The 16,764-nt window shown below is 40.0% G+C and overlaps 1 protein-coding gene across 2 annotated transcripts in view; it reads right to left on the bottom strand.

Annotated features, from left to right (window-relative positions):
• Positions 1-16,764, bottom strand: part of GLIS3 (GLIS family zinc finger 3) — a 512,125-nt gene that overhangs the window by 34,867 nt on the left and 460,494 nt on the right. For both annotated transcript variants that reach the window (XM_054500965.2, XM_054500966.2), the window contains one exon: positions 3,208-3,383. In XM_054500965.2, coding sequence (XP_054356940.1) covers positions 3,208-3,383 — 176 coding nt within the window. The remainder of the gene's footprint in view (positions 1-3,207; positions 3,384-16,764) is intronic.

The following is a 16,764-nucleotide window of genomic DNA, read 5'->3' as shown; positions in this document are numbered from 1 at the left end:
GAAAGTCATGATTTCTCAATTTGCCTAACTACATTTTAAACTTATTTTTAGGGCTGATATTAGCAGTTTCTCATTGGCCATGGGGAATTTTTTTAACAATTAGAATGTGAAAGTTAGGGCCCAGCACAGGTGACTCACACCTGTAATCCCAACACTTTGAAAGGCTGAGGCAGGAGGATCACTTGAGCCCAAGAGTTCAAGACCAGCCTCGGCAACATAGTGAGACCCCATTTCTACAAAAACAATAAATGAAATTAGCCAGGTGTGGTGGTGTGTGCCTGCAGTCTCAGCTGCTTGGGAGGCTGAAATAAGACTGTCTGAACCCAGGAATTTGAGGCTGCAGTGAGCTATGACTGTGCCACTGCACTCTAGCCTTGGGGACAGAGCGAGACCCTGTCTCTAAAAAGTAAATTGTTTTTAATGTGAGAGTTTAAAAAATCCCAACAATTTCAAGTTGACAATACATTCATTATTTAACTAAAAAAAAAGAAATGTGGAAGAAGAGTATTTTGCCAAGAGGTAGGGAAAAATAATAGGGTAGATCCCATTTTCTATATCCTCTTGTTCATTATTCATTTGTTGAATGAGGGAGTGTCAATCACTTAGTCAGTAAATATTTATTAAATGCCTACTTTGCACCAAGTATTATGCCTGCCCTAGGGCTACAAACATCATCCCTATTCTCAAAGAGTCTTAATTTTTTAAAAAAGAAGGGAATAGAAGGAAAAGCATTAAATTAATTAAGCTCCTACTCTGTGCCAGGTGCTTTTCTTGTCAAATCTTCCTAATAACTGAAGAGAGAAGATAGATGAAATGCCCCCCACTTAACGAATGTGAACTAAGACTCCATGATTTGCCCAGAGTCACACAGTTCAGGGTAGACTAGTGTTTGCATTCAAATTGGTCTAATTTCAAAACGCTTTTTAAAGATTTCTTTAGAGAAAAAAGAAGAAATCACCCATTATCCTACCATCCTGATATAAAACCGTCAATATTTTGGAGAACTTCCTTCCAATTTTTCTTCTACACATAGGTCAATTTTTAAATTTTTAAAAATGTGTTTCAAAGTTGTAATCAAAATGTGTTATACTGCATTTTCTTGGAACTTTGACACCATCAACTGTGAAATGCTCCATTACTCTAGATAGCACCAGAAAGAAAAATCACTGCCAATTATATGATGCCACTGTGAGCTATGTCCAGATTTCAGCGATGTTAAAATGTGAAGGTGAAGAATTTGTGTCTTAGAATCAATGGCCTACTCTACATTTCACATAGCCCACACTCAGGCTGTGCACCTACTGCCTGGAGTGGTGAGGATGGCTTCATGGAGCAGGGGACCTGGGTCTCTTTCAGAGTAAACTCCTCGACTGGACTGGCAGGCCCTCCTCAGAGGGAAGAGGGCTCAATTTGACTGTCTTTTGCATGCCTTGATGCCTTGTCTTGCGCACAGTAGGTACTCAATAAGTATTTCTTGGTTGAATAAATACATAACTGAAGCTTGAGAAACAATGTATAGCCAGCAGAAGGTAAAAATGACCATGGGCCTGCAGGATAGTACAAGTGCAAATTCTGATGAGGATTTGTGTGGCTACACTGGGGAAGTGGGAAGATGAGATGGACAGAACTTTGAGCCAGAACCAATAGCTCTGGTTTTTCAAGGTCTCTTCCTTCCTACAGCTGGCTGCTGTTTTTATATCACCTTCTCTTTGCTGTTCAGGCCTTTACTTTGATGTTCTTTTTTTTTTTTTTTTTTGGAGACGGAGTCTCACTCTGTCACCCTGGCTGGAGTACAGTGGCGCAATCTCGGCTCACTGCCAGCTCCGCCTCCCAGGTTCATGCTATTCTCCTGCCTCAGCCTCCCGAGTAGCTGGGACTACAGCCGCCTGCCATCACGCCTGGCTAATTTTTTTTTTTTTGTATTTTTAGTAGAGATGGGGTTTTACCATGTTAGCCAGGATGGTCTCGACCTCATGACCTCATGATCCACCTGCCTCAGCCTCCCAAAGTGCTGGGATTACAGGCGTGAGCCACCACGCCCAGCCTACTTTGTTGTTCTTATCCAAGCCTAGCTCCATAGTACTGGTTGATTCTGCCATCTTAGAAAATTATTCACATTCAATTTGCATATTGATTTAGATTTGTTTGGGAACATCACCCATTAATTTCAAGTAATAACTCATACGGAGAAAATTCAGGCATCAGCAAGAGGCAGGTAGAGGAGAGTAGTATTTTTCAGAAGTTGAAACATTCAGCCTAAAAGGACAGTATCTCTTCTGCTTATACAGATCTGATTGCCCTAGGAAGTAAAAGCCTGTGACAGTTCAAATCTATATGACTTGGCAATTCAACTTTCTATGGATGCTCACTAAGATACGTGCCTGAAATGGCAAAATGAGTTTAAATAAAGAAAAGAAACTAAGATTTAGTTCTCTATGCATATCCCCCATTAAACACAAGATCTGCACATTTAGAAAATCATTACGATTTCTCTTGGTTTCCTTTTCTCCTTTTCATCCTCCATTCACCTAACAAGTATCTGTCTCTTTGCCACTTGTGAAGAGCTGTGTTAAGTTCCCTAAAAGATATAATTTTCTGATGGGTCAGAAAATGCTCACAAAGAAGTTTGCACATTAATAGTGAAAGTATGTTTTATTCACAGATAAGTAAAACACAAGGTAGAGGAAGCATAAATACTACCAGAGAAAGACAGGCGATACAAAATCAGAGTTTAAAGCCTGGAGAGACGACATCGGCTGGGGGATCAGGAAAGGCTTCAGAGAGGAGGCGTCATTCCACCTGCGCCTTGAAGGATGGAGAGGATGTGGACCTATGAGAATGAGAGCAAAAACCTAGCAGAGCAGAGGCATGCTTGGGCACAAGAACTCCTGTCATTTCTTTCTCCATGGGCTGTCTATTGTTTAGAAACAGGATGCTACTGCTGGTGTTAGAGCCCTGGTCAATGAAAAAACCAACAACTTGAGCTGACCAGTGGGAGGTGTCATAAATCATACCATCATCAGGCCAAAGTCAGGAAAATACCATAGGATTTCATGCCTATCAAGTGTGAAATTTTAGAGGCAAGTCATGAAAGCCTAAGCCTGGTGTAGAACAGAGCATCTGAAATCCACAACAGGTAACTAAGATGAAAAGCAACAGCACAACGTCACTTTTCGAAACTCAAGAGACTGCAAGCTTCTTGCTTACCATGGACATGGATACCATTTGGTTGAAAAGAAGAGTTTGTTTCTGGCGGATAGGACTTCAGGTGTGAACCTGATGGCTGCTGGGTATAGGGAGGCTGTGTTCTTTGCAGTATTGAAGAAGGAGCCGGAACTCTCCGGGGGCTGATGTGGTGAGGAGATGGAGCAGAAGGTGCAAACCTAAGAAAACAATTATAAAAGGAAACATGAGGGACATAAAACAGCAGGAACAAAGACAAACTCTCCAAAGCCAAATTCTCACCTCCCATTCTGGCTATACAAGAGCGTGACAACAAGCCTTTAAAAAAAAAAAAATCCTTCAGGATTTTTCTCTACCCTCTCCCTCCCCACTGCCGTTCCGCATTTAACCACTGAGTTCTCAACTGAGATACAGAGGGAATAAACAAGTACAATAAAAGGAAAACCTACTCACAGTTTGGGTTTCTCAAGATTTCTAAGCTGCATTTCAAATACACTATGTTTGGTGAAATTCAAAGTACATCTTTTGCCAAGCCCTTTTTCTGCTAATTTTTAAAATCTATTTGCATTTAAGGGGAAATTTGATCCGTATGTTTCTGAATCATTTACACTTAGCTCATAAACATTTTGTTTTGTAAGATATATCTGAGGTCCAAGAAGTGTTGTTACAAGTCTTTATTATGAGCCTCTCTAATCCTATTCTCTTTAAACAATGCATTTGCTTTCGCCAAGAATGAATTAACTTAAACCTCAAAGGTCAAGTATGGCTTGAAACCCACAACCCACGAGATCTGCGTGGGCTCCGTGCTTGGCAAAGAGTGTTCCTGAGGGTATGATAGGAAGATGATGTAGGAGTCATATGCGCCAATCACAGTAAGACTATTGGTGGTTTCTAGGGTGGGGGACATGTTGGTGTTTAAATAAGGTGATGTTGTCAAGAAACCTGGGATATGAAATGGATGATTGTACATTGATCTTCCAATTATGAAGGAAAATTGGAAAGACCTGACTCACTGTTTAAAATGACAGTTTATGCTTTCTAACATTGAAGGCAAGATGTAATTGTTAGAACAATGTTACAGTTTGGCAATGTCTATCAAATATCAAAATGATCCTCCAGATGCCAGTTCAGTAGGGGACTGACAGAAGTATAGGGGAGAAAGGAGCAAGAAGTCTGTCAATGCAGTAAAATGAAGCAGCAAATGAATTGTTTAGTTTCCTCAAAAAGTCCCAGTAAGCTGAAAACTTTTAATCAGCTGTTCCTTACACTGTGTAGAAAGACAGGCTTTGTTTTGCACTAACACGTATAGGTCACCATCTGCTTACATTGCTTATTTCACAGGAACAAATCACTTTAACTTTGCTGGGCTTTTGTGGAGGGCCATAGATGATAAAAAGGGAAGATGAACTAGTCAAGCTTATAAAGTGATTGGAAACATTCTGAACCAGAATATTTAATAAGGCAGAGCTTCTATGTTTGTACTGCAGCAGTAAGAAAGCATGGGACAAAAATCTCATGTTCTTTTTGCTTTTCCCACGTGAGGTGTGATGAGACTATAGAAGAAGGTGAATGTAAGAACCAAGAAAGTAGGAGTAGGACTCGCTAACCTCTAGGGAAAAGAAGTCAAGGCGAGGAGCTTAAACAAACCAGCTGGGTTGGGATGCCTGTTTAATTGATCATTTACATCTTCATTCTGCTGAAAGAGAATAGTAACTGACTGTACCGTGCTGAGTAAATACACATTTTCTGAGCATATCATCTTAACTGGTATTACCCTGAAAAGTGCTGAATAGCTTGAGAGAAAACACAGCAAACAAATCCTGGCACTGCTCTGAGAACATCTAGTGAAACTCATTTGCCAGGATTCCTCATATGAAGGCTATTTTTGGGGGGAACATGTCTTTAACGTGTCTCACAAGTTGCTCTGAGGTTGTGGGAGAGCGATGAGGAACTGTGAGATCACAGACTTTAGGGGCAGAAGGAATCCAGGTTAACCCCTAATCCCGAATCCCCTGGTCCTTAAAGATCCCCAGGGATGGAGGCAGGAAGGATCTGAATTGCAAGGCAACCTATGGTGCTATTTAACAGTCATTGCTGGTGTCCCAATTTTGTTTTTTTGGGCAAATGAGCAAGATCCTTTGATTGGCTCCTTAATTCTCTTTCCTAGGTTGTAAATAAAAGATGCAACTTGCTCTAGATGGTTTTCCAGTCCATTCTTCTGGAATATCTGCTATCCTCTTTCTGTTGAGGACTGATGGGACACAGAGATGTGTGAATGGGCAAGTCAGCAAGTAGATCTATATCTAGATCCTACATATATATGATTCTATATAATTATATGCTAATTAAAGTCATTCTTAGGTACTCATTCTTGGAAGTTCCAAACCAGGGCCATGCTCTCTTGGCTACCAAATATTACCCAGTATAATAATACCATTGAATAAAGAAAAAAATATGATAGGTATAAACCATGGTTTTAGCACTGCTATCTCAAGGACATGGAGTAATAAAATATGATGGCTTCAACTGACTCAAGATTTTGCTTTTTCCTAATTCAGGCTGAATTTTCCTCTATGTTAGTCAAATAAATGAATTTATACAATATAAAGTTAATATAATTTCAAAACATAGTATGTCACCCCATATAATGTATTAATAAAAATTTAAATATAAACTATTCTAAGTAAAATACACATTTAAAGTAGGCTTTGATTTGAAGAGGAAAGAAATAGTACAAAAACGTTAACTTTTATACATGTAGAGAAATAAAATAAGTGATCACAATTATCCAGACAATTGCTAGGAACAAGGAAGTAGATAAGAAGCCACCACTAAAAAGTCCAGCATAAGAAGTAAGTGTATATATAGGATTGATTTTCAAGTACAGCAGATAGAATCAATTTTGTTACTGTGTAAAAACACCACATAGTACCATACTTCAAATCTTTCAAAATGTATTAATTGAAATTTAATATTTATAAAGTTAGTTACTTGTTAACCAGCTCATAGTAGAGTAGAAATAGTAAACTAAAATCAGGGGTGAGAGGACAGGAGAGGCGTGGAGAAGATGAAGAGAGAGTCTTCCTGTTTGAGGTAAGGTCCCTGGGGAATGTCAAAACACAGTAATGGACAACTCTTCTCTCAGCAAGAGAGATGCAGGAGAGTGATTCAACAAGCTAACAAGTAGTCTGAGGTTATTTGGTGCAAAAGCAAACAAACAAACAGAAAACACATATACTTAGATGCTCAATAAGCAAAAATAAACTGTTTTCACTATTGTTGGAGGCAGGGTAGGGACCTCAGAACCCCATTTTCTAAGTGTCTGCACCTACTTTCCAACCCTGTTTCTTCAAAGCACACACACACACACACACACACACATCAAAATGAGTATGTTCTGAATATTCTGTCCCCAAAAGTTAACTGAGACTTTATTTTAAATCAAATGAAGGTGAATTAAATTTTTTTGATGCTAAAATAAAAAAACATTGTGATGCCGAGGATAAATTGTAGTTATTTGCCATTTTCCCTCTTATGGAGTATCTTATTCCCCAATTATGTCAGATCAAGATGACATCACTCTCATTCAGCTTGAGTTACAGCGTGTCCAAGAGCCAGAAGAGACACCTTCTGACATCTTTTCTAGGTCCAACCCTGTTCTCTAGCTGCTGATCTGCAGTTGACACTTCAGAGATTTCACTGGACATGGCTTACTAGTCTCTTTACCCTTTTATACTTCTTTGAAACAATAGATTATTGCTCTATAAATAGGCACATAACAGACTAGAAAAAAAAATTACTGCTTACCAGAAACAGATCGCACAAAAGCTAACCAGATAACTGAGTCAAACACTTCCACTCATTTGGTAGAGGAGTTCGTATAACCCTACTGTGAGCAATGGTATGCAAAAGAAAAAAAAGAAAGGGAAGGGGAACAGATTTTAAAACCTCATAAAAAATCCTCTGGCGGGGGGCCAGGTGTGGTGGCTTACGCCTGTAATCCCAGCACTTTGGGAGGCCGAGGCGGGTGGATCACGATGTCAGGAGATTGAGACCATCCTGGCTAACACAGAGAAAGTCTGTCTCTACTAGAGATACAAAATATTAGCGGGGTGTAGTGGCGGGTGCCTGTAGTCCCAGCTACTCAGGAGGCTGAGGCAGGAGAATGGCGTGAATTCGGGAGGTGGAGCTTGCAATGAGCTGAGATAGCGCCACTGCACTCCAGCCTGGGTGACAGAGCAAGACTCTGTCAAAATAAATAAATAAATAAACTCTGGGGGATGAAGAAATATTTAAAACATTTCTGCAAATATGTATCTCCACCTATCTTAAAGAACGTCTGATTATTTGGGGGTATTTACTTGGCCACTCTCCTTCCCTTCTATGCCCCTCTCCATTGCTTTCTCAGACCCAACCCCGTTATCATTGAACTCCCCAGCCATGCAGTGGGGTGGCCCAACAGCATTCAAACTTAGATTGTTTCTCAGATTAGTAGCTCCCAACTGAGACACATAGACACTGAGACACTGAGAACTGCTTAGATTCATGTGCAGAAAAAGTGGGAATGACAAGAGAAGCAGATGGACAAAGGAGAAGACAGACAGGCCAGAAGTCACACCCACCTGGGCTTGGATGCTGGGTCTGTTACTAGCTGGGTAAACAAGTAAATTCCCCACCTTCTCCCAGGATCAATTTCAAGCATAAAATAAGGGTAATCTCAACTTTCACTGAAGGTTCTAAAGTCCATGGTGACATTTATTCATTCAAGGGGTCTTTGTTGAGCACTAAATGTGTGGCATTGTTCTAAGCACTAGGGATAGAGCAACAAAAGACACATATCTCTGTCTTTGTGGAACGTATATTTTAGTAAGGGGAGACAGGCAGTGAAGAAATTTAAGTAAGCAACGTATCTACTGGGCTAGAGGAAATGAATGCTATGGAGAAAAATATGGAGACAGCAAAGGGTGGGGTGGATTAGGAATAATTTTAAATCGAGAAGTCAGGAATATCAAAGTACTTAATACAATGAAAGTCTGATGCCTTCTGGGTGATCAACACATGTTGATGGAATGATCGATTGAATGTACATTTAAGGCATCCCTGACATTAACATGTATCCCAGTGTTCAAGAGCTGTGTAAGACTGCGGTCCCAGCAATGTATTAGAATGTCTATAGAGTTCTTAGAAAATCTTAAGACTGTTTCCTTCTTTGACTATTCAGATATAAACACTAAGGCTCAACAGAAAGTGAGGCATTTTTTATATTGTTGGTGTGAATGTAAATCAGTTAAACCATTGTGGAAGCCAGTGTGGTGATTCCTCAAAGACCTAGAACCAGAAATACCATTTGACCCAGAAATCCCATTATATACCAAAATCCCATTACTTTGAGTATATAATCCCATTATATACCCAAAGGAATATAAATCATATAAAGATACATGCACGTGTATGTTCACTGCAGCACTATTCACAATAGTGAAAACATGGAATCAACCCAAATGCCCATCAATGATAGACTGGATAAAGAAAATGTGGTACATATATACCACGAAATACTATGCACCCATAAAAAGGAATGAGATCATGTAATTTGCAGGGACATGGATGGAGCTGGAAGCCATTATCCTCAGCAAACTAATGCAGGAACATAAGACCAAACACTGAATGTTCTCACTTATAAGTGGGAGCTGAATAATGAGAACACATGGACACAGGGAGGGGAACAGCACACACTGGGGCCTGTTAGGGGGTGCGGGGGAGGGAGAGCATCAGGAAAAACAGCTAATGCATGTGGAGCTTAATACTTAGGTGATGGGTTCATAGGCACAGCAAACCACCATGGCACATGTTTACTTCTGTAACAAACCTGCACATCCTGTAAATGTATCCCAGAACTTAAATTAAATTAAATTAAATTTAAAAAAGAAAGTGAAGCATTTACTCATGTGGCTGATTTTCTAGTTCTAGAAGTAGTTAATCTTGGTCTTGTGTATAGGTCTCATATCTTGGTGCTGGATTTTCCAATGGAGTATCCTGAGTCCACAAATTCATACATTATAGAATGTTTTAGCTGGAAAGGGCACTGGAGCACCATCTTATTTGGATGAAAAAAACAAATGCCCAATGAGGTAAAATAATTTGCTTAAAGTCACAAAGGTAAGAAAGACTTCTCTAGTGGAGATGGAAAGCAATCATGAGTGGTGGGGTGAGGGGGGAATGAAGAAGATTCCTGAGGGCATCTGAAATGTTCATCTTTATCATGGGCTAGTGGGAGGGCGTGTCAGCAACATACTACCTTTAAGAAATCTAGCAATGGCAAGTGTTGCTCAGTGTGCTTTGGTGAACTTGCTCAGTCCTGAACTGGAGTTCTTCATGTACAACATAGTATATACTTTTAGTCTTTCTAACTAGATAACTCCTTTCGGGTAGGGCTCTTTCCCCTGTGTATAAGTCCAAAGTATTTCTTTGTCAGTGTACACACTTATTTCTTTAACAAAATTTACTAACAGATTGTGTTACCAGTCAAGCATGTCATAAATATTTCTTACTTTTCTTCATTTGTACTGTACTCACAAGCAGTTCTAGCCAGCAATGCAGGACTGTGTGTTTTAGCACTGCTTTGGGGGTTAACACTTTGAAAAGAAGGAATTTATGTTTTTACATGATCAACTAGATTAAAAGTTGGTATGTGTTCTGGATAGTTTTTCTTTCCGCCCTGTCTCTTCCACGGCAGCTACAGACCTCCCAAAGAAGGAAGGATTCATTAGAACAGCTTGTTTCATTGTATTCACACGAAAAATATTACTGATTTGCTGCCAGGGAGTAGAAATAATGGATATAAACTAGGCTACGATGGATTTGGGGAGGTATTTTTTATTTCCCCAAAAAATTGTGGGGTATCATCTGTGGCGGTTTTAAAATTCATCTGTGAAAACTAATCAATGAGAAATGGCTACAGCAGTTGGCCAACTGCAGAGGGGGAAGAAAGGAATCCTTTTCAAAACTTAAAAAGAAAAGCCCAGTTTTAAGGATTTCACATCTGATTTAACATCTAAAAAAACCCCGCAATGATAATACCCCACTTTGTATAGCCAGACAGCACTCCATTTTAGCAATCTTTAGTGGTCTTTATAACGATTTATGAATCACTTCATGAATTCCTGGCTGACTCATCTGGGTGACTATAGTATCTACTTATACTTCCCTTCTGTCTCACAAAAGAGACACTTGGACTCAGTTCAATCCAGATTTGTCCCCAAATGAATCACAGCACGTTACTGGGGGAACTGCAAATTGAATTCGGCTTCTGAGACAATCAAGACCAGCTTTCAGTAAAGAAGAAACAGCCGCTGGGAAGTGTGGGTAATTGCAACACTGTCCACTGGGGCAGGACTGGGGCAGGGCAAGAGCTGTGTGTCCGTCTGAGGACTCTGTCCCCAAATAGTCCAAGAGCCTAATCTGTCCCCTAGAAGAGCTTGGTGCTCCTTATGAGAGGCTGGGTCAATATCAACTGCAAATAATTCATAAGGTTGGAAAAGACCAGGACTCAAAAATGACTGCCTGAACCTACACTGAGCATGACAAAATGAAGTCTGTGAAGTTGGCTGTAGGTGAAACGATCACAAATACTTTTTGAAGGGGATGCTCATATATATCATGAGTGAATGAATGTGAGAAACAGAAAAGACAGAGTGTTCTGGAGGAAAGTTTCTCTTCTTGGGTATAGGGAGCAAGTTGTAAGTCAAAAAAACAAACTAATCAATGCCCAAGGCAAAGAAGTGGTATTTTTTTTTCTTTGAAATGCTGAAATAGGACCCACAGCATTGCAATGTTTCTCCCCTGTGGAAAGAAAAAGGGAGGAGGGGAGAACATCTCGGGTATGTCAGAGAAATGAATTATGCGGGACCAAGAGAGGAGTTTTCTGGAATATACTGACTGAAGAATTGGCTGTGACTCAGTTGTTTGTCTATTTCAGAATCTGACATGGGGAGAGAGGGAAGAAAGGCTGATTCTGCCAAATCCTCTCTTTAAAAAAGCACCAAACTGAAGAAAATTTATCCAGAGTGGTCCTAGACATTTGATATAAAAAATTCTACTATGAAAAAAAAAATCTGCAATGATATCATCTCTTGGGTTTCTCTGAGTGGGTCAGAGCAAGGGGATTAACTCATAGTCCTGTAGCAAAGGCAAGAATCTTTCTCTTGTTCAGCATGGTGTCAGACATAGCGTTCAATCTACTTTACAACAGAATGCATTAGATCAAAGAAAAACATTCAGAAGAGAGTGTAATGGAATGTCAGATGAGAAACAAGACAAAAAATCAGTGTTATTTTTGTCTAAGTATGAGAAATGGAGGCATGGACATACAAAAAATGGACTATCCAGTATCCTTCTCATGGTTTCAAAATGCAAACACTAGTCTCTTGAACACACCAGAAGAACTTTGAGAACCAACTTTAAACGCAGTACTCCTGCCAAGTGTGGTCAGGTACCTTTGGAAGCCACAACCATAGAAGATGTCAAAAGTCAATATAATCCATACATTTGAAAAGAAACTGGCTGGGTAATGCTTCAGTCATTAATAACATGTGCTGTTTATATGTGCTATTTTTTCCCTTATATTGAATGTCAGGTGCAGGAATTTTCTGCACCTTCTCTTAAAGATAAGACTCAACATTTGACTAGAGAAATGAATGGAAGGAAACAGCATATATTTTAAAAATTCACAATTAGTGAATGGCTTTTGGCTCTTATAGATGGAAAGAGCAAAAACCCTCAGATACTTGCTACTATTCTGTATCTCCAGCACCTTATCTAGTTCTATGAGAAGATAAGTATTTGACAAATGTAGGTCATTGCTGCTGAAGAATTACTCTGCTGAACATGGTTCCACAGACCTGGTTCTCAACTTGGTGCCAATTATTGTGCCCAGGTAGATGACACATTTGCCCACTTGGTGCAAATGTCCAGCTGGATATTATATTTGCACAGCTTCTGGCTCTGAGGAGAGAATATCTACTCAAGAGAATGAGCCTAATGATTTTCTCTGAGGGGAAGGATGAGTAAAACAGAAATTTTTTTCTCCTTCTAACTAAACAGAAAAGCAACCAAAGGCTATTTCTCAGAAAAGGACACAAATACAAAAAGTTCATCCAATGAACTTTGCCTCTTGGTTTCTGCTCACCTCAATACTCTCCTTACCACCAATCAACACAGTTCTTCACTTGCAAAAAGATAATCTCTTAGCAGCTAAGTCTCCTGACGGTCGCTACTTAGGAAAGGAAAAGACCATGAAGATTTCTAGGTCACACCTTTAAAAGATTAAGTAGAGGCAATCCTTTGACCAGCCTATTCTATGTCAGAGAGGAAGTACTTTGGAATATGTAGATGTCTTGACTCAGGCTAGAATGGCTTGTGGGCTTTTGCTTTGAGAATTCTGACTATATATGACTCACTGTTTCAGAAACAGCATATGACAAGAACATACTAACAAGTTGGAATAATACCATGAGTTAGTGTGACTTCCATTGTTGCTTCATGCTATTGCAATAAAGTAGAGGTTGCAAGAAGAGAAATTCTGTTTCACCTAAGCCTTTCTTGTTACTGTCATGACTCACTTTCCTGACTGAAAATCCAAGGCGACTAAGAAAAAATCATCTTGGGCTTAACATGAGGTGGATTTGTTTGGAATATGGAAACAAAATAACGATGGTTGATTTGGCTTTTGGAGGCCAAATGACTTCCTTGGCACTTAAAAAATGGTTTCTTTTATAGGCATCCTAATAGTTGGTTTTTGATATGTGATTGTAATTAATCTAAAATGAAGAACCAGTGCATTTCAAAACAAAACATACGTGGATAAGAATCTGATATAACAAACGCTGAAACCACAAGTGGAGCTGTTTGCTTGGGAGAGTGCCCCACAGAGGCTCATGTCAATGTCTCCTGCCTTCCCATGAAGTGGTCCAAAGGAGAGTGTGGAGGTGGAAGAACAATTGCCTGCTCTGGGATACTGTAACCACTCTCAGAAATAACAAATGAATGAGAGTAGTATTCTTGCTTCCATCCACATTCATTCATTTCACAAAATTCCTTAGGCTTCTCCTATCAGCACTGAGAGGTAAGCATTCTGCACAAGGTAGCTGTCAACCTGACACAGTCTCTGTACTCAGGGAGACTGGGACCCCTGTAGTGTAATAGAAGCAATCAGTAAACAAACGGTGCAATTTCAGGGAGCGAGAAGTCAATGAAGGAAAATTAAAGCAGAGTTAAAGAGTAAAGGGAGCCAGCTACTCGGGAGGCTGAGGCAGGAGAATGGCATGAATCCAGGAGGTGGCGCTCGCAATGAGCCGAGATCGCACCACTGCACTCCAGCCTGGGCAACAGAGTGAGACTCTGTCTCAAAAAAAAAAAAAAAAAGAGTAAAGGGAGGTGGGAAAGGAAAGTTTTAGATAGTCAAGAAGGGCCTTTCTGAAGAGGTACAATTTGAGCAGACACCACAAAGAAAGGCACAAGTCATGTGAGGTTCTGATGAGAGTGGCTTTCAGGTTTCAGGAACAGCAAGTGCAAAGTCCCCAAGGCAAGATTAGTGAGTGTTTTCTAGAAACTCCAACAAGCCAGTGTGGCTGGAACAGATTAAACAAGGGAATTGATGATAGGTGAATTTAGCAGAGGCCAGACCATAGAGGGTCATGTACACTACAAAATGGAGTTTGAATTTTATTCCAAGTATTAACCAGGGAGAGGTGTGAACATAAAAGAGATCATTACATTTACATTTTAAAGGGTAGCTCTTGTGGTGTAGAGCAATGCCATGTGTGCTGGTGGGATGAGGGTAGATGATCATAGGTAGGCAAGATTTGATGTAGAGAGACCAGTTAGAGGCTATTTTGCTTAAGATGGGAGGGGACAGTGGCTTGAACCAGGGTGGAGGATTGGAGTTGATTAGGCTTGAAATGTATTTTGAAGATAGAGCCAACAGGACCTACGGATGAATTAGACGTGAGAGTGGGAAAAGGGAAGAATCTGAGTTGACTCCTAGGCTTTTTAGGTTTTTAACAGTAAGTTGAAGATAACTATATAGACTTAGCTCTTGATTTTCCTCCATTATCAAGAAACACATTAGACTGAAAATTATGTTCATAAAAGTAGATAGGTCGGAGAAGCCAGTTGAGCAATGTTTTTTTTTTGTTGTTGTTGCTGTTGTTATTTTATCTTTTTCTTTTCTTCTGGGGCCATTCACAATCACTAGACTGGTAAAAAGAAAGTAACCAATGTCATCTATTTCCTTGTAAGTGTATGTGTGACTTCCAGGAGCATATCAGGGGAGTGTATTTAAGAAGTTATTAGTAAGAGAAGAAAGTTCATTCCAAAGGCCAATGACCTAACTGATATTTGCCACAGAGGATGAAGCATGGCTTTGGCCATGGATCCTCAATAGTTAAGGAGCTTAAAGACTGGCTGGCCATTCTACCCTGGAATAAACATTGAGAAGTACCAGGAACTTTCCATAGATTTAAAGAAAACAAAATAGGGAGAGGCCACCAACCTTTTCTAATCTAAAACCCAAAGCTTTCATCTCCATTTTCAAAAATAGGATATCAGAATTTTCTGCCTCTGTACTGCTCACAACATTGAGATCAGGAACAACTTTTATTACATTCAACAATTCTTGTGTGTGTGTGTGTGTGTGTGTGTGTGTGTGTGTGTGTGTGTGAGTCCGTGTGTGTGTACGTGTGCATGCACATGTGTTGGGTAGGGAATGGATTTTGGACCCCACCTCTCTTAACCTTGAATATCTGTGGAAGTTACCTTTCTAGAGAGAAACTGGTCCTCTCATGGGATGTAAATGAGGATAACAGCTTGACTTCTGCATAAAAATGCTGTGGCCCAAAGAGAAAGAATGATGTTCCTGATGACATGGGACAAGGTGAGCCCCCAGAGGGGACACTACCAGAGGATGACATGGATGTCAACATGCAGGCTGATAAAAATGGTTATTTGAGGCTTATATTTGTCTGTTTTTTATTATTATTATACTTTAAGTTTTAGGGTACATGTGCACCATGTGCAGGTTAGTTACATATGTATACATGTGCCATGCTGGTGTGCTGCACCCATTAACTCGTCATTTAGCGTTAGGTATATCTCCTAATGCTATCCCTCCCCCCTCCCCCCACCCCACAACAGTCCCCAGAGTGTGATGTTCCCCTTCCTGTGTCCATGTGTTCTCATTGTTCAATTCCCAACTGTGAGTCAGAACATGCGGTGTTTGGTTTTTTGTCCTTGCGATAGTTTACTGAGAATGATGATTTCCAATTTCATCCATGTCCCTACAAAGGACATGAACTCATCATTTTTTATGGCTGCATAGTATTCCATGGCGTATATGTGCCACATGTTCTTAATCCAGTCTATCGTTGTTGGACATTTGGGTTGGTTCCAAGTCTTTGCTATTGTGAATAGTGCCGCATTAAACATACGTGTGCATGTGTCTTTATAGCAGCATGATTTATAGTCCTTTGGGTATATACCCAGTAATGGGATGGCTGGGTCAAATGGTATTTCTAGTTCTAGATCCCTGAGGAATCGCCACACTGACTTCCACAATGGTTGAACTAGTTTACAGTCCCACCAACAGTGTAAAAGTCTTCCTATTTCTCCACATCCTCTCCAGCACCTGTGGTTTCCTGACTTTTTAATGATTGCCATTATAACTGGTGTGAGATGGTATCTCATTGTGGTTTTGATTTGCATTTCTCTGATGGCCAGTGATGGTGAGCATTTTTTCATGTGTCTTTTGGCTGCATAAATGTCTTCTTTTGAGAAGTGTCTGTTCACGTCCTTCGCCCACTTTTTGATGGGGTTGTTTTTTTTTCTTGTAAATTTGTTGGAGTTCATTGTAGATTCTGGATATTAGCCCTTTGTCAGATGAGTAGGTTGTGAAAATTTTCTCCCATTTTGTAGGTTGCCTGTTCACTCTGATGGTAGTTTCTTTTGCTGTGCAGAAGCTCTTTAGTTTAATTACATCCCATTTGTCAATTTTGGCTTTTGTTGCCATTGCTTTTGGTGTTTTAGACATGAAGTCCTTGCCCATGCCTATGTCCTGAATGGTAATGCCTAGGTTTTCTTCTAGGGTTTTTATGGTTTTAGGTCTAACGTTTAAGTCTTTAATCCATCTTGAATTGATTTGTGTATAAGGTGTAAGGAAGGGATCCAGTTTCAGCTTTCTACATATGGCTAGCCAGTTTTCCCAGCACCATTTATTAAATAGGGAATCCTTTCCCCATTGCTTGTTTTTCTCAGGTTTGTCAAAGATCAGATAGTTGTAGATATGCAGTGTTATTTCTGAGGGCTCTGTTCTGTTCCATTGATCTATATCTCTGTTTTGGTACCAGTACCATGCTGTTTTGGTTACTGTAGCCTTGTAGTATAGTTTGAAGTCAGGTAGCGTGATGCCCCCAGCTTTGTTCTTTTGGCTTAGGATTGACTTGGCAATGCGGGCTCTTTTTTGGTTCCATATGAACTTTTAAGTAGTTTTTTCCAATTCTGTGAAGAAAGTCATTGGTAGCTTGATGG

This window comes from Pongo pygmaeus, chromosome 13 (assembly GCF_028885625.2).
Source record: "Pongo pygmaeus isolate AG05252 chromosome 13, NHGRI_mPonPyg2-v2.0_pri, whole genome shotgun sequence".
Taxonomy (NCBI): domain Eukaryota; kingdom Metazoa; phylum Chordata; class Mammalia; order Primates; family Hominidae; genus Pongo; species Pongo pygmaeus.
The sequence above is the reverse complement of the archived record's forward strand: the minus strand, read 5'-3'. Positions and strand labels throughout refer to the sequence as shown.